Below are 23,327 nucleotides of genomic sequence, written 5' to 3' on the forward strand. Positions count from 1 at the left end.
AAGAATATACTTTATGAGGCTAAGCTAAGATGGAATCTCTCAAATAAAACGTTTGCCTTTTAATTTTGTCACCATTTTTAATTAAATGCAAGCGTTTTATTTGAAAGATTTCATAATGAAGAAGAATATACTTTTTGAGGCTAAGCGAAAAAATTATTTTCCAGTTTTCAGTGCGTTTTTAAATAAAACACTGTAACATATTTTTTTAAATTTATCCTTATTTTTAACTTTTTTGTAAATATTTTTTTGACCACTGGGAAACGCATAACCAATTTACAGTCAATTTAGATGAAAAAAGTGTACGAAATCGGGTGGTACAGTTTTATGGGGGTTATATCAAAACCTGTACACGTGTCCACAAGTTTTGCTAAAGAAGTTTCTGTACCATTGGGAACTACAAATGCCAAGTTACAGCCTATTCGGGCTAAAAGTGTTGATAAAGTCCTCAAAATACCTCAAATCGAGTGGTACTGCTATATTGGGGCTAGAGGAAAACATGGACCCATATTGGTTTTGGTTTCATATTCATGTATTGTCATCCAAATCTTAAAAGTGTGCAAAGTTTTAGTTCGATTGGTCAACTGCAAGTGTGTCGAAAATGAGTTACTAGATTTGAACTCAACATATACCACAGCAAGTTAAATAATAGACTGACTTAATTGAATTCAATGATCGAGTTTTAAGTTTTTCACGAAAACTGAATAATTGAAAACCCGATAAATGCTTGTCCCAATTGGACTATCTTGCAAAACAAGCTCTTAGAAAATGTAATCAGGTTTCCTGATCTCTGTTTTTACGATCTCGAGATCTCGAATGTATTGATCCCTCGCAGAAAAGTTTACCAGATGTTATTGAAAGTTCAATATAATCTTTTTGAAGAAAGGGCAAATGCATTTACACCATTAGAAAGAACATCATCAATACTAAGTATCAGTTCGCTGGCCGAAACACTATGGTTTCGGGTCAATCCGGTACGAAAGAACCCGCTGCCGTGGGATTGGTTGGTTGATGTGCAGCGGTTAGCATGCCCACATAAGGTTGGTGGTCGATTACAACTAACTACAATTTCTGAGTACTTTGGCTATGAAAACCTTCGGACTCTGTGTATAAAAGAAGGTCTCATTTTTCACTGTTCCAGAACCCGCAAGAGGCTTCTAATTTTTACTACGATGACATTTTTTCCTTTATGTTAAAGAAATCAGTAAAAATTAGTAGATTCTTGCAGTACTGGAACAAACCAATCATTGAGGTACAGATAGAATTGTCTTGGTTTATTTTTCCTTCAAAATGTATTGTAAAACCCTATACCACATGTGCATTTGTATGTAACATGCAAAAGGAAACGAGACACATAGATCCATTGTTCCTTTTGCGGATGTGCGTAGGAGCACTTTCTGAGACGATTAATGCATGTCCGTCCGTCCATATGTCCATGTATTTTTTTTCGCAACGTGCAGGTAGCATTTATTATCCGATTCAGCTGAAAATTAGGGAAGATTATTTTTAGCCATAGGAAGAACGTTATTGCTTTTGATGAAAAGCTGTTCAGATTAGGATATTGCTCTCTATGTGTATGTTCGCCCGACATGAGGTGTTTAGTGTACAAATTTGGAAAATGTAGTCGAATTCGGACTAGAAGTAAATTTGCCATATTTTACTGAAATTGATTCAAATTTGGATATAGCTCCCATATATATATTTTCGCCAGATTTTATGTATTTGACATACAAAACAGAAAATTGAACAGACATTTTGATGAAACTATCAAACTATGACGCAATTTTGTCTAGAAAAAATTTCGACCAATAAAATTTAAATTGTCGCACGACTTTGATTCTTTCCGTTTATAGAAACCAGATATTATGCATGTAACTAACGCATAATGCATTGGAGAGGTTTATGGAGATTCGCAAGTCACTAAGCAAGCCAGATATCAGTGCTAAATGTCTGTGCAAGATCAAGCACTATTTGAAGTGTTTTAGTGCTCCATAAACCAAAAAAAGCTTTTTTATTGATTTACGTCAAACTACAAGTAAATTAACAGCAACTCGTTCAGTTTTAGAGATATCAACATGACATATTTGATAAACTAAAAAGACGGAGTCCTTAGTCTTCTAACCTACAAGTTCAAACGCCTGCTATGCTTCATTCTCTATGCTTCAACCCTTTTCTTTTCAGGATGAACTAAACGGACCGCTGGTCATCGAGTATAGTACTTATCTACAACAAGGGCAACAGCGCTTTCCAAAACCAAATGTAACCAATGTGACATACTGACAACTTAAAAATACCTTACGGATAAAATGCACTCGTAATCAAAAAGCAGGGACAACTACCGAGCAAAATTAAAGGAATGCAACCAAATAACCAGGAACGCCAAACGAAACTCCTGGAAACTATTTTGTGAACAGGTGGATAGTGAAAAACGACTTTTCGAAAATAAAGAAGTTTCGTTCCAAAATCCACACACAGATCGAGTAAATGGTTGATGAAATGGGCAAAAAAATGGAAACAACAAAAGAAACCCTAACCCTTCTGATGAGAAACCACTTCCTGTCGAACACCACGGCTCGCACAGAGTCACCGACAGAGTGTGTTCACTCATCGAAAGATGCACCAAAAATCAACAGCTCAATGTTCAAACAAGCCATTATGTATATGCTTTTCACCATACAAAGCTGTGGTACCAGACCAGATCTTCCTGAACCTACTACAGATGGAAGTGGACTTCAAATTGGTCGGGATCTTCAACGCTAGCTTGAAATTTGCGTGTACTCCCATGGCCTGGCAAGAGTACTCTTTATTCCCAAACCTGACAAGGCAAGTTAAGCAATACCAGAATTTGTCATGCGATAAGTTCAACCTCATTTCTTCTCAGGACAATGGTACGGACTGTCAACACCATGACAAAGAGTGAAATTTCCAACGATATGCTCAAACGCTTACGTTAAAGGTAGATCAGTGGAAACCGCACTGCATGAGGTGGTACACCACATGGAGAGAACCTTCGAAATTAAGATGTCTACACTAGGGTTATGACTTTTTTACAACCTCATATCCCTGTATCATAGCGTGATGAGTTTTGCCATAAGATTACATAATATCTTAATTATAAGGTGATTCGGTGAAAAAACCTCACGCACAAAATGATTTTAAAATTTGAATTTATCAAAATTATGGACAATTTTTTGAAGTCACTGAAAACAGATATATAATTGAAAATAAACTTTAGAGCCACATGAGATAATTAAAATGACATAAAATTTATTTCTCACTATTTTCCTTCAATTCTGAGAGTCGTAAAAATGTCGTAAACGCTTTCATTCAAAAATATAATTTTTTAACAAAAAACAAAAAATTTAAAATTTTTTCAAAGTGACTTTTTTTGCGCATTTTTTAATATTTGAATGAAATAAACGTTATTATAGTTATAAGTAGGCTTATATTTATTCATTCGTGCAACAAAAAATAATTTTTTGAAAAAAAATTTTTTTTCGTTTCATATATTTTTTCAAAAAATTATTTTTTTAAAATCGATTTGTGCGTGAACTTTTTTTATATTTCAATGGAATAAACGATAGCATAGTGATTAATAGGCAAAAGTTCATTCATCCCTGCTACAGGAAATCATTTTTGAGGAAAAATGTCAAAAAGTCATAACCCTAGTCTACACCCTGGGAAACTTGATTAACTACATGCTAAGGAATAGATTTATAAGTTGCGGACTACATGACATCAAATATCACCTCTGCTGTGGATTACTCTATTAAGCAACTTAACCGAGACGTTATAATACTTTTAAGGGGAAATAATCCAAACCTTCTACGTAAAAGGCCTGAAATGGCTCTTAAAACAGCGTATAACTGGGCCAGTTCGAGAGATCTGAACGTTAGCCTTGAAAATAGAACTATGTATGTCTAATTACTAGGAAAACGAATATGGGAGACTTCGAGGAACCTTTTTCTTAATAAGATATTTTCTCAATAAATATTTTTCGTGCAGTTAAATACCTATGAATAATTCTAGATACCAAACTTAAATGGAAGGACGATATTCGGCAAAGGCTTTGTGTAATGTTTTAATGCCAGCCGGAGACATGTGGATCAATGGAGCCCAGTACCAATTCCCGCTTGAAGCTACTGGTTTACGGATGGGGCTCTGCTTGGGGGAGAACGGGACTGAGTCTCTATATCATATCATCACAAATTCTTATTATTATTTCTATGGGTTACAAAGGATAAAAATCTTTAGACAATGTAGAAGCCACAGAACTCGTCAAAAAATATGGTGGATCTGCAGGTAACCCTTTGGTTTCTGCAGGCAAAATTTTACAACCGTCTATATTAACATAAGAAAGGTTATGTGAGAGGCGAACGTGAGAACAAAATGTAAGGTTATAAACAAACACGTGTTACTAATGCGAAGATATAGATACTATGGGTTAAAATCTCACGTCAAAAACAAAAACCAAAAAATTCTGTAAGGAAACTATTACCCTGTCTAGGACATATAATGAGAATGGGTGAAGGTATGGACATTAGGGTTATGACTTTTTTACAACCTCATATCCCTGTATCATAGCGTGATGAGTTTTGCCATAAGATTACATAATATCTTAATTATAAGGTGATTCGGTGAAAAAACCTCACGCACAAAATGATTTTAAAATTTGAATTTATCAAAATTATGGACAATTTTTTGAAGTCACTGAAAACAGATATATAATTGAAAATAAACTTTAGAGCCACATGAGATAATTAAAATGACATAAAATTTATTTCTCACTATTTTCCTTCAATTCTGAGAGTCGTAAAAATGTCGTAAACGCTTTCATTCAAAAATATAATTTTTTAACAAAAAACAAAAAATTTAAAATTTTTTCAAAGTGACTTTTTTTGCGCATTTTTTAATATTTGAATGAAATAAACGTTATTATAGTTATAAGTAGGCTTATATTTATTCATTCGTGCAACAAAAAATAATTTTTTGAAAAAAAATTTTTTTTCGTTTCATATATTTTTTCAAAAAATTATTTTTTTAAAATCGATTTGTGCGTGAACTTTTTTTATATTTCAATGGAATAAACGATAGCATAGTGATTAATAGGCAAAAGTTCATTCATCCCTGCTACAGGAAATCATTTTTGAGGAAAAATGTCAAAAAGTCATAACCCTAATGGACATATTGACGGTTCATACACCATACAGCAGTAATAGGCCTATGTGCTACTTTCCCATTGTTCATCGTAAAATAAATGTTATTTTATGGTATTCTATAAAATTAGCCAAATATGCTCCTATACTATACCATAATATACAACCGAAATACACAACTACTATATCCAAGTACCCTTCATTTCATTCACTTACTACTAACTGTTTAGGACACTTTTTGTCAACTTTTTCTCCAGTTCCCAAAGTTTTTTCCGCATCTATTATTGTGCTATTATTGTTTTTGATCTTTTGTTTTCTAGACGAAAAAGAAAATAAATAAAAAAATATCTTGCAATTGTTTTCGGACTTTTCTCCCATTTACCCCCTCTTCGTTTATGGACATTTAATGAAATCGCTTTGTCGTCTTTTAAAAAAGTTTTGTGTCAAGTAAATGGGTCTCTTTAGTTTGCAAAAGACCAACTTTTGTCTTGCCACCACCAACTCCCAACATTAACACTTCAGTGCATGTGTAAGTCTGGACGCCATGGCTGGCTGTCATATACATACCAACAACAGCAAACGTTGGAATCGTACTGGCAACAATAGCCGTTTTTAATCACTGAAAGTGGCAGATGCATGACAAACAACATCTAGACGAAACAAAAAAACTGTAACAGAAAACAAACAAAACTCTGCGAAAACTCAAACTCCAATTGAAACTGAAAATGAAACGTTTTAATATTTCACAGATAAAAAAAACAAAAATATGAACAAACAAAAATGGAGTGGTAAAATTGTTGCATTTTTATGATTTCCTTTCAGCTGCATTGGCAAAGTGTTTTTGCTTTCATCGAATAAATGTACACAAAACTTATGCGAAAACTTTGCATATTTTGGCGACAAGATGTCTGTCTAAGTTTATGAAAAGTTTGACGTCTATTTTTAAAGAGATATTTTTTGAAAGCAGAATTGCAAATCGCCAGTCGCAACTTACATAAAATAAATACACATATGTACATACGTATGTACATAATTATTTGAATCAGCAACGGCATATACGATTGGAATTTTACAAAATACATATACATATGTAAGTTTTAAAAGTAGGCACAGATCCATATTTTATTGCCTTATGTACATAGATATGGTAAAACCCAAAATGTTTTACAATCGATAAATCCGAGATTCACCATTCATTTTTATACCCTACACCACTATGTGGGGAGCGTATTATAAGTTGGTTTTGGCCAAAAAGTTTGTAACGCATCGAAATAATGGTCGTAGACCCATACTTATATATATCAAAATGAATGTCTCGACGAGCTGAGTCGATCTGGCTATGTGTGTCCGTCCGTCTGTCCATCTAAACCTTGTAATCACGCTACAGGTCGCAATTTTGATCGGATCGTCACGAAATTTTGGGTGTTGATGCGGGTCCCGGAGTGGAAGAAGCCTATTGATTTTGGTGATGATCGAATAATATTTAGGGGTCGGAATGGGCAAAAAGCCTATTTGGATAAAAAGACAACGTTTTTTTCCAAAGCTAATATCTCAGCTTCTATAAGGGGTATACCAAAAGCAAAAAAAAAAAGTAGAAAATATCACCTTTCTAACGATGTAAAGTAGGTTCTCGTGGGTGATCAAACAACGAAGATATCACAATAGTCGCAAATAAACCCCAAATTTTTATGTTTGCGATTTTAGTTATAATGACGAATATCACAGATTTGGTTGGATACTTTCCAAAAGCAAAGCCTGACTATGAAAGTGGAAGATTCCACCTTTACAATGATGCAAACTAGGTCGCCGTAGGTGACCAAATAGCGGAGATATCACAATAGTCGTTAATTTATCACATTTTCCATTTTTTTTTGGAAATCACGCTACTTGATCGGATCATCACGAAATTTTCTCACAGAGATAGAAGCCTATTGATGTTGGTGATGTCGACAGTAGTCAAATATAAAATTAAATATTAATTATTTTGGTTCAGTTCGCCTTAAATCATTTGGTATAAAAGCCAGATAGGTGAAAACTTTCGTATCTCCATAAAAGAAATGTTTTCGATTGAAACGATTATTCACAGAGGTAGTGGTGTAGAGTATCACATAGTCGGCCCCGTACCGACTATAGCCTTTTCTCACTTGTTCAGGATTCGCGAACTGTTAACATATTCTATAAGTAAGACTAAAATTCCATTAAAATTAAATTACAATTAAAATTAATTTACGTGGAAGCTGTGTTGGCATCAATGTAGAAAAATTTGTAAAAATGGGGTTTTAAGCTCCCTTCCGATTTTTGGCTTAACCTTAAATTTTATTGACCTACATATGTCCAAAGAAAGCCTCAAAGAATACTCAATGGGCAACATGATATTAGTGTATCATTTTTCGATATATCCACTGCATCCACCTAAAATTGATGCTGACATTTTCAAGCCGGAATAATCCGGACGCGCAAAAAGGTAATACTTAAAACTATTATTAGGATTATAGAACTCGTGATCTTACGTCATTTAATGTATATCTCATGAGTGTGCTCCGTACAGCATCCTAGTAATTGTAGTCTAAAGGCCAAAATTTGATGCATGAATTTTCTTAAAAAAACGTGCGTGTAAAATTTGCAAATGTCATTCAATTTCCTTGGAACCTCGCGTGAATTTACGTTTTTAAACGCGACGGATCTAATGAGCCCTTTCGCGTTCGAATCCATCCAATATAGATACCTTGAAAATAAGAAAAGCTGCAAAAATATATTTTGATAAATTCGCGTACTAAGCCGCAATTTTCTTTTTGATGGGTGCTACACATTGCCCGACTTTCATTAACTTTAAGCTTTTTGCATTGTGTGATGCAACTGTCAGCACACTTTGGTCGCTGAGTGAAACATCGAAATAAGCATAGATATTGAAAGTGATGGATTCGCTGTATCCAAAATCGGATGCGCGCCAACAGATTTTAACTAGTTCGCGAATGACAGGCTCTTTAATTTTCATATTTTTTAATGATTGTAATTTCAATATTACTCATAATTTCCTATCCTTATAATTTATCACAGTAAGCATTTTTTCCTAACCTCTATAGCACAAATCTTAGATGCGTTCGCAAACAATTTTTTTAAATGGAGTTGCAAAATAAATTTGGTTTTTTACCATATATGTATATGATACTAGCTGAACCCGGTGCGCTTTGCTACCCCGACTTAGATAAAATATAATGCAATGTTTTTTTAATATTTTAACGTATAAATATAGGAGATATGAAGGCGTTCTCTACCCATTCAGGGCTGTTTTGGAGCTACTATGGTATTTTTGTATGTTTCAGGAGGTAACACTCCTCCTAAAGCCTTTTCGACTATAAGTATTCCTACGGTAGTTATATACTCTTACCATATTAATTTCTCTTTATTTGTACAGATTGGATTTGGAGTGAATAAAATTAAGAATAGAACCAGGTTTGAGAACCTTAGGTTTGAGGATAGTTGTAATTTATTTTATAAATGGGACTTATTATTTCCAGGTCATATACATATTAACATATTGTGATATCTGAAATTACTCTTAGGATAACTCCCACTCGTATTCAAAAATTTTACTCAAATAATGATTTAGTTATATCATATTAAAACATTATTCTTAAGAAGTCTCTCAAAGATATAATATTTAATGCTGTAGCCTTGGTCAATTCCTTCTCAACTATAAGTACTCGTACTTGTGTATATAATGATGACTTCTAAGTATCTTCAAAATTTCATTCAAATTAGACATATGTAACAAAAACATGAAAATATATATGGGAGCTATATTCCGATCTGAACAGATCTCGATATCATTTTGCACATATATTTTTACACCAAATCCCGTCTCGCGTTTCAAATTGCAATGAAATTGAACGTGTTTGGTGCACAAAATGCAAGAAATCGGCCGAAAATATGTATGGGAGCTATATTCAAACATGAACCGATTTTGATATAATTTGGAACATTTGTTTCTAGACCAACTTCCGTCACACATTCCAAATTTCAGCGAAATTGGACACACATAGCGTGTTTGGTGCATAAATTACAGGAAATCGGCCGAAAATATATATCCAAATTATAACCGATTTCGATATAATTTTGCACATTTATGTATAGACCAAATTCCGTCAGACATTCCAAATTTCAGCGAAATTTGACATACATACAGTGTTTGGTGCATATTCAAATTCAAATTCATATTTATTGAGTCTTTTTTTTAACAATTAACAAATTATAGATTTATAATAAAACGAAAGCTTAAAACTATTTTGTATTGTTTTAATTACATTATTTTTTATATTCAGTAGCGACCTTGTGTGATAAATTAGTGAGTAATTATAATTAGGCATATTTTAATAATTTAATTCGGGCTTGCTCCCGACCCTTTCATATTTGGAGAGAAAATCTCCTCTTATTTTCACTTAATGCTACACTTAACCTAAACCTAACTAAACAAAACCTACGGCCATCCTCTACATAATGGCCCCTGAGTGAAACCAAGTCACCAAAGGTAGTTATATAGAGGATGCAATTTAACCTCTGTGAATTCCGCCAGAAATATGGGTATAGAAATCAGGACATTGCGTATTATTTAGATGCATAGCCAAATCAATACCGAGTGCCGATATGTAATTGGTATTTTCCCAAGTAAAACCACTTTGTTCCCTTACAATATCTTGAATTAAAGAGTTGGAGTGGCCATGAAGTCTATTTACATATTTTTTAATTCTTTCCATTGAGTATACAGATAATGGGATTACTCCCGCAGTTTCATATATGTAACTATTAGAAAATCGCTTGTTAAATGCTTGAAAATGTTTCCCTACACACAAACGAAGGACCTTTCTCTCTAATATTTCCATTTCCTTCATAACAGTTGGTGAAACTATAAACCAGATTGGGAAGGCATAAAGTAGAACAGGCCTAATACATGTTTTATATATTAATAGCTTCGTTCGCACTGGTAAGGACTTGCTATTTAAAAGTCCACCAAAACAACCTTTTATACGATATGCCTTTCCTATAAGGTTTCGCGCATTCTCATTGAATTTCACTAATTTGTTAAAACGTACACCCAAGTATTTCAGATTATCTCGAAATGGTATTTCAGTTCCATCTAAAGACAACTGTAGACCCTTGCTCTCAGGTACGACCCACCTTTTGCACTTCCCCGAAGCATTTCTCAAGCATATCGCCTCACTTTTACGGGTGTTAATTTTAATTCCCCACTCAGTATAAAATTGATCCGCAACCCTTAGATGCTGAGAAACATGAGCCAACGCTTCCGCTGGAGACTCAGCATGTGCATACAATAGGCAGTCATCTGCATACATAATACCCACCGAGTTATTATGTTCATAAGGAAAGTCGTACATGTAAATGTTGAATAAGTGAGGGGACAATATGGAACCTTGCGGTACCCCACATGAAACTATACTTAAGTTAGACTTTAAAGTACCAAGCTGAATGAAGAAATGTCTGTCCGAAAAGAAACTTTTTAAAACTTTTACAATATGAGGTGAAAATCCTAATTGAATCAGTTTATAAACCACACCATCATGATATGTACGATCGAATGCCTTTTCAACATCTAGAGCAACAGCCACAGTACATGATTTTTTTCGTAAATTAGTCACAATATCATTACCAAACTTTGATAATGCATCTTCTGTCGAATGACCTTTCCGAAATCCAAATTGATATGCTGGAATATAGTCTGTCTGCATTTCAGCGTCCATCTTTTCTCGCAAGACTTTTTCGAAGAGTTTCCCCAAATTCGATAATAAAGAAATGGGTCTTAAATTATTAATATCACATGAATTTTGCTTCTTTTTTATCGGTACAATTTTCCCAATCTTCCAAGCTTTTGGGAAATAAGAATTATTTAAGCAATTGTTATATAAAACTACCAGATAGCGAATTGCTACAAGTGGAAATTTCCGAAGCAGAAAATTTGATACTTCGTCTTGCCCGGATGATTTTTTGTTATTTAACGTAGATACTAATCTGCTCACGTCTTCTACAGTAGTGAATTTTGAGTCTATAGTAGTGTTAAGGGAGCTTGTGTGTGCATTAAAATCGACAAGATTGTAGGGAACCTGTCTCAAAGTATCATTAATTACTGTCTCAATTAAATTTAGATCTCTATTTGGAGCTGGTCCGTTGTAGATTTCTCCAAAATGATTTTGCAGACAATCTAATTTTTCTCTTTCGTCAGACAATGGAACTCCATTCCATTACAGGAAATCGGCCGAAAATATATATAGGGGCAATATCCAAATATGAACCGATCTCGATATAATTGGCACATTTGTTTCTAGACCCAATTCCGTTACACATTCCAAATTTCAGCGAAATAGGACAAATACAGCGTGTTTGGTCCATCCAATGCGGAAAATCGACCGAAAATATATATGGGAGCTATATCCAAATCTGAACCGATTTCGATATAATTTGGCACATTTATTTCTAGACCAAGTTCTGTTACATATTCCAAATTTCAGCGAATTTGGACATATATAGCGTGTTTGGTGTATCAAATCGGCCGAAAATATATATAGGAGCTACATCCAAATCTGAACCGATTTCGATATAATTGGCACATGTATTTCTAGACCAAGTTCAGTCACACTTTCCAAATTTTATTGAAATTGGATATCAATAGCGTGTTTGGTGCCTCAAATACATGAAATCGGCAGAAAATATACGTAGGAGCTATATCCAAATCTGAACCGATTTCGATATAAATTGGCACATATATTTCTAGGCCAATATCCATCACACATTTTAAATTTCAGCGAAATTGGACATATATAGCGTGTTTGGTGCATAAAATAAGGAAATCGGCCGAAAATGTATGTATATGGGAGCTATATCCAAATCTGAACCAATCTCCATATAATTTTGCATATTTATTTCTAGAACAAATTGCGTCAGACATTCAAAATTCCAGCGAAATTGGACATATATAGCGTGTTTGGTACATAAAATAAGGAAGTCGGCCGAAAATATATGCGTATGGGAGCTATATCCAAATATGAACCGATTTTGATATAATTTGGCACGTTTATTTCCAGACCAAGTTCCGTCATGCATTTCAAATTTCATTGAAGTTGGACATAAATAGCATGTTTGGTACATAAAATAAGGAAATCGGCCGAAAATATATGTATGTGGGAGCTATATCCAAATCTGAACCGATTTGAATATAATTTGGTAAATTTATTTCTACATCAAATTCTGTCACACATACAAAATTTGGAGATTGTATCTGTAATAGTTCTAAAGATATTTGCATACAAATTCTACATTTTCTGGAGGTACCTCCGGTTTTGATGCTATATCTCCAGATCAACGCGAAATTTCAAAAAATGATATAGCCTATTTTCATTCCAGGCCATGTAGCAATTACCCTAAAAATTTCAGTAAGATCTGTTTAGCGTACAAACAAATTTCAATTTTATATATATAGATTAGTCAAAAAGCTGAAGTTCTAACTTCTTAGTAACCTTTCCTATCCGTAATTGTATTTCCCTTACCTACATCCGACGTACCTCTCCTACTAGTTTCCGACATTTTTTCAATGAAACAAATATTTAAAATTTTAGCGCCTTATTTGAATTTGTTTCGGTGCTAGGTTGTGTAATCATAATAATCTCATACGGAAATTTCTACAATTTTGATTTTATTGTGTTTCTTCAATTAAAAAATATGTGGATTTAAATTTAACAACGATAAAACCATTGTGTGTATATCTACAACAACAATGTAATACCTCCTTAGTTTTACATTTATATAGTAAATCGCACAAACACATAAATCCCAGACTTAATTAATGTTCATGTTTTGTCAATTGTTAGAAATTGTGTGAAATGCATCGTGTACTTACATTTTGGCAGGGACGTTCATCAGACAGCAGGCGTACAGCGCCACGGCCTAAAGCTTCACGTTTTCGTTGCGCCGAAAATATACGCAGTTCTTTGCGTTCCTCATCGCTTAAGGAGTGGCAATAGCGGACCTATAAAAGAAAAAAAAAACAAACAGAAAAAAGAAAACAATTTTAATCAACAAACATAGACAAGATTTTTAAGAGAATTTTAATTGGCATCTAAACAGACAACGTACACCAAAACATGTATTTGAATATGCATATGTTTCCCACGTCTTATTCAAAGGCACGTCTAATTCATAGGCAAACAGGGAACATTGAAGAGATGGCTTAATAAGAGCGAAGCTATAGCGCCGTCCATTAACAAAGTTTCTTGGCTTATAATCATAAATTCTACAACATTGTCACATTTCCTGATATGTATTCTCAAAACAAGATTCAACATAGACGTGGCTTTACAATGTAAAATAAAAACAAAACTTTTTTCTAAATACATGACCTAATTTTTATAGATTTCCTGCATTACCAGCCAGCCATATTGATTTGATTAGTTTGTGACGTACATAAATTTTACAATCTTCTTACAATCTTCGTTCGATATTAACGCATACATATGCGTAATTTAACAACATCTCTAAAGTTGATTAATATTGTCCCATTTGTTTACATTGAATTTATAACGGGTTGTGAAATGATTAGAAAATAATATTCAATAGCCGTAATTTATTTTTCAGCTAAGTCTGTAAATTTTATCTAAATTGCAGTTATGATTTGTATTAAAGATATGATTAATTACTCAGTAAGTAAAGTGATAACCCAGTCAAAATAGACATTAAAATAGCAAAAATTCCCACAAAGCTGAATTTTGGTGGAGGGCTAGGGTTTCCCATTAGAAACAATGTCCTAAAAGTCCCCATCAGTCCCATATGTGCAAAAACAGTTATTCAGGGTCAAAGGTCAAAAATGAAGGATTTTTAGGTGTTCGAAATTTTTCCCGAAAAGTGACTACAAATTGTAGATAGAAAATTTTTCTACAAGTCTGGTCTTAATTATTTTTTTCCTAGAAGGAACCATTTATTAGATATAGCGGTTCTAAAAAACATATCATTTATGTGCACTTATAGGGGAAATACGCACATATTCAGGTGAACCGGATTTACCGGGTCTGTACCCGCAAAAATATATATTTCCTTGAAGGGTGAAATTATACCTATATTTAATAAATTCAAACAACATTTCCGCATTTTGTGTGGGAGGTACCCGAAGGATTGGACCGATATAGTCTATATTCGAACCCGATCTATATCTGGAAGGAATAGTACGATGTACAAAGTTTGGACCAAATCGATTGTTCCCTTCGAGTGTTATCGTTCACACCATTTTACAGAAAAAATTTGAACTTTTGTGGGGGAGGTACCCGATGGAGTGGACCGATATGGCCCATCTTCCAACTTAAACTTAGCAAAATATTACGACGTGCAAATTTTGGTTTGAAGTGGTGGATCCGTTCAAGAGCCAGATAGACGGACTGTGCTAAATCGACTCCAAATTGTCTGAAACCAATTTCGACCAAACATACTTGGGGCCTAAAACCATTATTTCGATGAGGCACATTTTTAGTCGTAGTAAAGAGTATATGACGAAAAGTCAAAATTTTTAATATTCCATTTGAAGCAAACATGCAAATCTGTTTAGCGGTTTGCGGTTTGCACGCAGAAAAATATATGTTAGAAATATGTTCGGATCCAAACAAACATTTGGATCCAAACATAATTTGTTTGTGTCCAAACAAATATATGTTTGCAACATTTTGTAACATTTTGTTATTTGTTTGGGTATCAACAAATTTTTAATGTTAGAACATATTTTTTATGGGTGGAGAGAGGATTTTTGTCAAAGAGAGTAACAATAGGGCTCTCGCGGCTGCGGAATGCTGTTTTATAATAAAGAGCTGTGTAATAGGAGAGGCAGAAACTTTGGTGGTGTGGTGCGGTAAAACACGTGTGTTTCGTGCTTTGTTGTTGTTAACCAACGTAGCAAGCGAAGAGGAAAAGAAAAAAATGCCACTAATTATGTTGTTCTTTTTTCTTCAGTTTTCTAAATACAATCGCTGAGTAAAGAAGGTAAAGTGAGTGAATAAATCAGTGTTTTGTCTTTTGTTAAAGAAATGGTGCTTTTTAGTAAACTATGTAAATGCATAACACATTTTATAATTGAATCAAAAAGGTGAATGGAAATATTTTATAGGACAAGCAAGAAATCGCATTTAATATTGGTAATTAATCAATGCATTTTTCATATACATACATATATGTATGTTTGAAATATGGATGTACCTATTTATTACATTCCCAACAAAATTTGGAGGAAGGGGTTCCATTCGATGACGTGATTTCATGTCGTCTTTTGCAATAGTTAAAACGAAGTCGTGAAAGATCCGATCTTTTCATTAGCATTTGAACCAATGCAAAGGAAGTCGAGAAAGATCCGATCTTTTCATCAGGATTTGAACCATCCATCCAATAGAGATAAATTTTGTGTTTTTATTTATACACATTTTTCTAAATATATAAGATTAAATATTTACAATAGGCTTGATGTTGTCGGAGACTCGAAATCACAACCAACGTTGTTAAAACTCTAGTCGTGATAATGTCATTGCAAAGGGTTGGTGAAAATGACATACCAAAGCATTGGTGAAAATGACATGTCAAAGCATTGGTATAAATGACATGCTTTGGATCCAAAAATGAATAGCATCTTTTGGGGTCCACGCTCATATAAAATTCATCGATGGAGATGCTAAAAAGATGACAACGCCAGACCACTTGCATCCATGATTGAATGACATCTTTGGCATCGAACATTTTGCTGGGATTATATAATCATTTGATTCCAGATGCCGATTTCACGCTGATGATGTCTAATAAATATTGACAAAGGCTACGTCTCAGGCTGTCCATCCGTTGAGTCCAATTTTCAATGAGTCGTTCAAGCTTTTCGACTGGTAACTGGCGAATGGCACGTCTGACGTTTTCTCCCAAGACCGGAATCGAAGCGTCTTTATCCGCATACAACTTTGACTTTACATATTCTCACAGGAAAAAGTCTAACGGGGTGATATGAGACGATCTTGGTGGCCAATCGACTGGTCCAAAACGTGCTCACCGAAGTGTTCTTTCAATAAATCCATTGAATGATGCGATGTGTGGGAAGTGGCGCCGTTTTGTTGAAACCACATGTCGCCGAGATAACGAGCTTCAATTTCAGACATCAAATAGTCGGTTATCACGGCGCAATAACGGTCGCCATTGAGGATGAAGTCCTAACCGGCACATTTTGAAGAAATAGGTTCCGACGATTCCACCGACCCAAAAACGGTTATTTTTTCTGGATGACGTGGCAGCTCTTGAATGTTTTTAAGTTACTCTTCTTTCCAAATGTGGTAATTTTGCTTCTGTACATACCTATAAAGCCAGAAATGTGTCTCATCACTGAACAAAACTAGGCTCGAAACACACTCCGCACATAACGCGAATTTTCGTAATAAAGTTGAACGATTTGTAAACGTTGTAGAGGCGTAAGCTTTTCCATAATACAATGTCAAACAGTACTAAACAAAAATAACATGAACACGTGACACGATTCACGCGTGACCTGCCAAAAAAGGCTGTTGAAAAAAGTACCTCTTGTTGGATCATCCGTTATAAGTTAATAACACCAAATAGCCGTGCAGAGCATGGAAACATATTGATATATCCACCAAAATATAGAGGTTATAATTAACTTTATTTTTCTGTTTGTAACACTTCGAAATATTCGCATATTTCATTGATCAGCATAAAATTTTAAGTCTATATAATAATGTAAGTCTGCCCGTCTGTCTGTTGAAATCAAAATACAGCTCGGAATATCTACGATAGAGCTTTACGATTTGGTAAAAAAGCTTCTACTTGGTTGTTCATATTGAAAATGGACTATATCGATCTGCGTTTTCATATAGCCCCCATAGAACGATACCTAACGATTTTCTATATTTTTAAGGTTTTAGCTTTATTATCAAACCGAAATGCCAGAACTTTTGTATATACACGTAGTAGTTTTTGGGGGCTACAAAACATTCTCCTGAATTTTCTCTGTACAGGTCCGCGTTTTGATATAGCCCCCTCAGAACGGTATCTCCCGATTTTCGGTATTTTAAAGGTTTATGCCTCCCTAGAAACTTTCCTGTATAGGTCCATGGTTTAAACAGTCCCCATACAACGGTACCTCCCGATTTTCGGTATTTTAACCCTTTGTGGCCCGATGTTGCCTATGGGCAATTTTCCATGTTTGTATATGCGTATTTCCCACACCGTTTGAGATATTTATATATACTAAGTGGGTGTCGGTAGATTGATTTCAGAGGAATAAAAATATGGAAATTACTTTTAAATAAATAGCTAGATTGGCGAAGTTATGCTTTTTTAATAAGTATAAGTAGTCGAGTACAAATTTGGACATGAACTATTTAAGTGATTTTATAAAATGCCGTTAAATGTGAAACGAATTGAATAATTGCAGCCAACATTTTTTGAAAAATTTTACTGAGATGTTGATCTAACAAAATAAAAAAAACAAACATACAATGTACAGTTCCAATAAGTAGTTATACATTTTTGAAATTTGGAAGTTGCCTGTGGGCAATGTTGGGCCATTGTGGTAATAAAATGGTTACATTAGTGGAAGTCGAAAATTCTGGTTAGTGGTATTCAATGAAATACAAAGGTAATTGGGACATTCGGGATTGTGAAAAATGTTGTAATTATATTATTATTCGAAGATAGGACTTGAATTAAGACGATATTGACACAGTTTTTGGTGAATATACATATTACATATTAGGAATTTTTATGATATCAAGCGAATATCTGTTGAAATATCGATTATGATAATTTTATGTATTGGATGAAGGTCAATATTATCAGGTTAAGAGTCTGCATACAAAATATAAAATATCTTTCAAGCTCTTCTACTCTGAAAAATGTCAATATGAGCATTTCAGGTTATACGAATTAATTTGTTAACTATTTATGATAAATATAGACCAATTTTCCATTTCCTTCAATTTTCCTTTAGAATTAAATAAACTCATCAGATTATGCTTTTCCACATCATGAATAATGAAAAATATAAAGATAATACAAAGACTTAAGACACAAACTTTGTTCATTTTTATAAGTCCCGGTCCACACTAGCGTGAATTTCATAAAAAAATTTCATGAAATTAGGTGTTCTTAAATCGAATTCCCCACTACAGCAATTTTATGATTTTACTCTACCATGGACGTCGATCTAGAGACGCATAATTTCATATCAAAATTTCAGTGAAATTACTGTAGTGTGGACCGGGACTAACCACAATGGCCCGATGTTGCCCACAGGCAACATTTTGTACCTCCATAAACGCAAGGGATGGGTACGAATTTTTTGCATAAAGGTCTAATTCTTGCTACTACTAATTATAATAAAAATGAAAAATATTTGTATCTCTTCGGAAAAAAATTCGGGGTTCAAATTGTTATTTTAGCTTCATTATCCCACCGAAATGGCTGAAACGTGGTATTTAGTATTCGTTGTTGTAGCCACAATTTTACCCCAAAAATTTGTCAGTTAAGATCCACTTTTTGATATAGCCCCATTGGAACGGTACCTCACGATTTTCAACATTATAAAGGTTTAAACCAGATTATCACACCGAAATGACTGAATATTGGTATTTAGTTTTCTTTATGGCTACAAAACTTTTCTCCAGAAATTTGTTAGTACAGATCCACGTTTTGACATATTCTCTATTGCTTGGTGCCTCCCGATTTTTTGTAATTTCAACGTTTTGTGTTAAAAGATATGGGAGTACAACATTCCCACCGAGAATTGTGGGTTTTAAATAGCCCCATATAAGCTTATTTTTAATACAATAATAGTCGTATTTTGTCATTTTTGGTTCCAAAGAGTTAGAAAACTTCTCTTCGAAAAATTTACGGTATGTCACGATTTTAGCTACTTTGAGGACGTTAGATACATTTGTCTACCAAAATAGCTCTAATTTGCAATTTAAGCTTACTAGTGGTAAAAACGTACCAAAAAATTAGGCTTACGTAAATCCACATATAATGGTTGCTCCCGACCAATATTGCTGTAATTTCGTACGGAAGGTTCACAGATTTGTAGCGAAATTATAACGGCTGATGTGAAGTCTTTTAAAGGATTTTTAATGAAGTCGCTGTAACTTTGAATTTCGGATTCTAAATGGGTAGAAAATCTCCGCGGACTAATTAAGGTCCTTTCTTTAGGTATATAACTCATATGAAGGTGCCTCCCGATTGTACGCATTTTAAATGTTGGCCACACATCGTCCAAATGGAATGACATAGTATTTCGAGTTTTGAATGGGTAGAACATATCCATGGATCATTCGAATTTAAGAAAGTGATATTCTTTGGATATTTTATTCCACATTCCATATTTACCCACTTAGGCAATGTGGAGACGTAGTTTTTTAACATTTTTGCTGGTGTGGACGCACAGAGTAAATGGCGTAAGGAAAATCTCCAATATTATAATAGGGAATATATAACGATGGAAAATTTCATGTCATATGACATTTACATATAGTGGAAACTTCCCACTTACTTGTTTTATAATGAAAAGAATATTGAAATGCTTTAGACATCGATTTCGGTGCGTAAAATATTTACTGAGTCGACTTAAAACAGGCGTTTTCGTCACCAGAGGAATATTACCCACATGGTACTGTCTGGCCTTTTTACCCTCAATAAAAATGTGTGTTGGTGTTAATGATCCCAGTAAAATCTTCGATGAAAAATCATGAGTTGAATCATGGGTGCAAGTGATCTGACATGTCATCTTTTTGTCATTTTCACTCATGAATTTTATATGAGCGTGACCCCAAAAGATGACGTTCTTTTTTGATCCTATGCATATCATTTTAACCAATGCATTGACATGTCATTTTCACCAATGCTTTGGCATGTCATTTTAACCAATGCATTGACACGTCATTTTCACCCATTCTTTGACAACCCCTTGGCATGACATTTTCATGTCTTGTTTGGAAAATGGAAATGCTCTATTGAAATATGGACAAACAAAACTCTTTATTAATTCATTAGTTTGAATTAATAAAGAGTTTTGTTTGTCCATATTTCACGAAATAACTACAATTAATTGATCAGCAAAAAGTTTACATCCAAAATTGCAATGTAATCACCACCGCCGCAACGCAAAAGATTACTTCCTCCGTTCTCCGCAACTAATATTCTTTCATCTTACAAAAGGTTTTTTATAAAGGGTGTTTTTTAAGCTAGATAGAACTTTAAATTATAAAAAGTAACACAAAAAATTAAATTTTGATGAAACTTTTTTATTTGTTTCAGTATACTCTGACAAATCATCATGAATAGACTCACGCTTGAACAACGCTACGAAATTATCCAAATTTACTTTGAAAATCAGTCGTCGATTCGCGCAACTTATAGACGACTTCGTGTGTTCAGCGATGAGGCGCATTTTTGGCTTAACGGGTTTGTTAATAAGCAAAATTGCTGCATATGGAGTGAGACCAATCCACAAGAGACCCTACAGACTCCATTACATCTAGAAAAATGCACCGTATGGTGCGGTTTTCACGCTGGTGGCATCATCGGACCTTATTTCTTCAAAAATGAGGCCGGAGCTCGCGTTACGGTCAATGGAGATCGTTACCGCACCATGATCAATGATTTTTTGTTTGAAAATATGGATGACATTGATCCGGAGGAGATGTGGTTTCAACAGGATGGCGCTACGTGCCATATGGCGAACGCAACCATCGACTTATTGAAATCAAAATTTGGCGATAAGTTGATTTCGAGAAGTGGACCTGTCTATTGGCCTCCAAGGTCGTGCGATTTGACACCTCTCGATTATTTCCTGTGGGGCTACGTGAAGTCACTGGTTTATGCTGATAAACCAGCAACAATTGATGCCTTGGAGGCCAGCATTGTTCGTGTTATTCGTGACATACGGCCAGCAGTGCTCGAAAAAGTGGCCAAAAATTGGACGTCCAGAATGCACTTCGTCAAGAACAGCCGCTGTGCCCATTAGGGTTATGACTTTTTTACAACCTCATATCCCTGTATCATAGCGTGATGAGTTTTGCCATAAGATTACATAAAATCATAATTATAAGGTGATTCGGTGAAAAAACCTCACGCACAAAATTATTTTAAAATTTGAATTTATCAAAATTATGGACAATTGTTTGAAGTCACTGTAAGCAGATATACAATTGAAAATAAACTTTAGAGTCACATGAGATAAATAAACTGACAAAATTTATTTCTCACAAATTTTCTTCAATTCTGAGAATCGTAAAAAATTTCGTAAACGCTTTTATTTAAAGATATAATTTTTTAACAAAAAATTTAAAATTTTTTTAAAGTGGTTTGTGCATGACGTTTTTCAATATTTGAATGAAATAAACATTATTATAGTTATTAGTAGGCTTATATTTATTCATTCGTGCAACAAAGAATAATTTTTGAAAAAAAAATTTTTTTCATTTCATACATTTTTTCAAAAAATTATATTTTTTAAAATCGATTTGTGCGTGAACTTTTTTTATATTTCAATGGAATAAATGATAGCGTAGTGATTATTAGGCAAAAGTTCATTCATCCTTGCTACAGGAAATCATTTTTGAGAAAAAATGTCAACAAGTCATAACCCTAGTGCCCATATGCCCGAAATCATTTTCAAATGTTAATGTCACGATCTTTCGAATAAAAAAAATTTTTGATTACAATTTAATTTTTTGTTTTATTTTTTACAATTTCAAGTTCTATCGGGCTTGAAAAAACACCCTTTATTATCTTCCCATCACCAGTTCAGATTTCGACATGGACTCCAAATGCACTTCTTTATTTCGTAAATTACTTTTATCTTATAATTTTGATATTTTATAACAACATTTTGGAAATTTATACTCTTTAGTTTAGTGACGAAAATATGTAGGGATCTACAACCCGGCTTGCTTTAGGGATCTCTAAGAACAAAATGTAACGAACGGGGAGGAGAGACTTTTTCTGGAAAATACCATTTATGCTTAATTTATTTATTTTTAATTGTTTCTTTCCAAAAGTCGTTTCTTCTTTATTTTCAGATTCTTGTTCCTTTTCGTTTCGGACTTTTTTTAAATTCCAAGAAGCGAGACTTAATTGATTTCGTTCTATGTCAGATTTAGAACAGACAAGGGAACTTTTAAAATAGCAATGTGTGCAGTCCGATTCTATTTTTAGCTCGATGGTTGGGACTTCATTTTTATTGCAGACATTTCGAGCTGCATACAATACCAATTGTTTAGAAGTTTTAGTTGTCTGATATGCAGGAAATGTAAGACAACATCACGACGACAGTTCTAACAACTTTGGTCTGTTCCAGAACCTGCAAGAATCTACTAATTTTTACTACGATAACAATTTTTCCTTATGTTACCAAAATGAAAATAAAAAGGTGTGTAAATAAAAACACAAACATCATCTCAATTGGATCGATGGAATGGGTACAAATGCTGATGAAAAGATCGGATTTCGGATTTCACGACTTCCTTTGCATTGGTTCAAATCCTAATGAAAAGATCGGATCTTTCACGACTTCCTTTGAACCAATGCAAAAGATGACATGAAATCACGCCATCGCAAAGAACCCCTTCCTTCAAACTTTGCTGGGATAAAATATCCGATTTATTGCGAAAGGCGAGGAACCCAAAGAAAGGCCTAATCGACTTTCAATGTCAGCATCTGGACTGCGTAGTCGAATTTTAGCACTTGATATACAACAATATAATGGTTCCGCCTTTAATCTGGAATGGAATGTTTTGAAACTATAATTTTATATCAATTCAATGTAAATTTATCGAAAAAAAAATTAACCAAAGATACAATTTCCCCGTATGCAAGGTAAAACGCTGTTAAGTCTCGCTAACAACACATTTTAATTTTTACTTTTCCCCATATTTCTAATCAAGATCATTACCAATCGATACTCACCTCATTGTCCTGTGGTGGCAGTTGATGTAGCAATTGTTTAATGCGATATTTTTCACCTGGACTATTAACGTACGGCACCTTGTCGTCGGGTAATTGAGAGAAATATAAACGGACCTGGAAGTAAATTAACAAAACGATCGATTAATTAAATTGCAATCCTCCGTTTGGCAATGTTCGCAT

The 23,327-nt window shown here is 34.1% G+C and overlaps 1 protein-coding gene across 3 annotated transcripts in view; it reads right to left on the bottom strand.

Moving 5' to 3' along the window:
- Positions 1–23,327, bottom strand: part of esn (espinas) — a 176,114-nt gene that overhangs the window by 28,640 nt on the left and 124,147 nt on the right. For all 3 annotated transcript variants that reach the window (XM_073989991.1, XM_073989990.1, XM_073989989.1), the window contains 2 exons: positions 23,148–23,261; positions 13,060–13,188 (listed from right to left, as the gene is read on the bottom strand). In XM_073989991.1, the coding sequence (XP_073846092.1) occupies positions 13,060–13,188; positions 23,148–23,261 (243 nt within the window). The remainder of the gene's footprint in view (positions 1–13,059; positions 13,189–23,147; positions 23,262–23,327) is intronic.

The sequence above is a fragment of the Musca autumnalis genome, unplaced genomic scaffold, assembly GCF_047663935.1.
Source record: "Musca autumnalis isolate F117 unplaced genomic scaffold, ASM4766393v1 scaffold_5, whole genome shotgun sequence".
Taxonomy (NCBI): Eukaryota; Metazoa; Arthropoda; class Insecta; order Diptera; family Muscidae; genus Musca; species Musca autumnalis.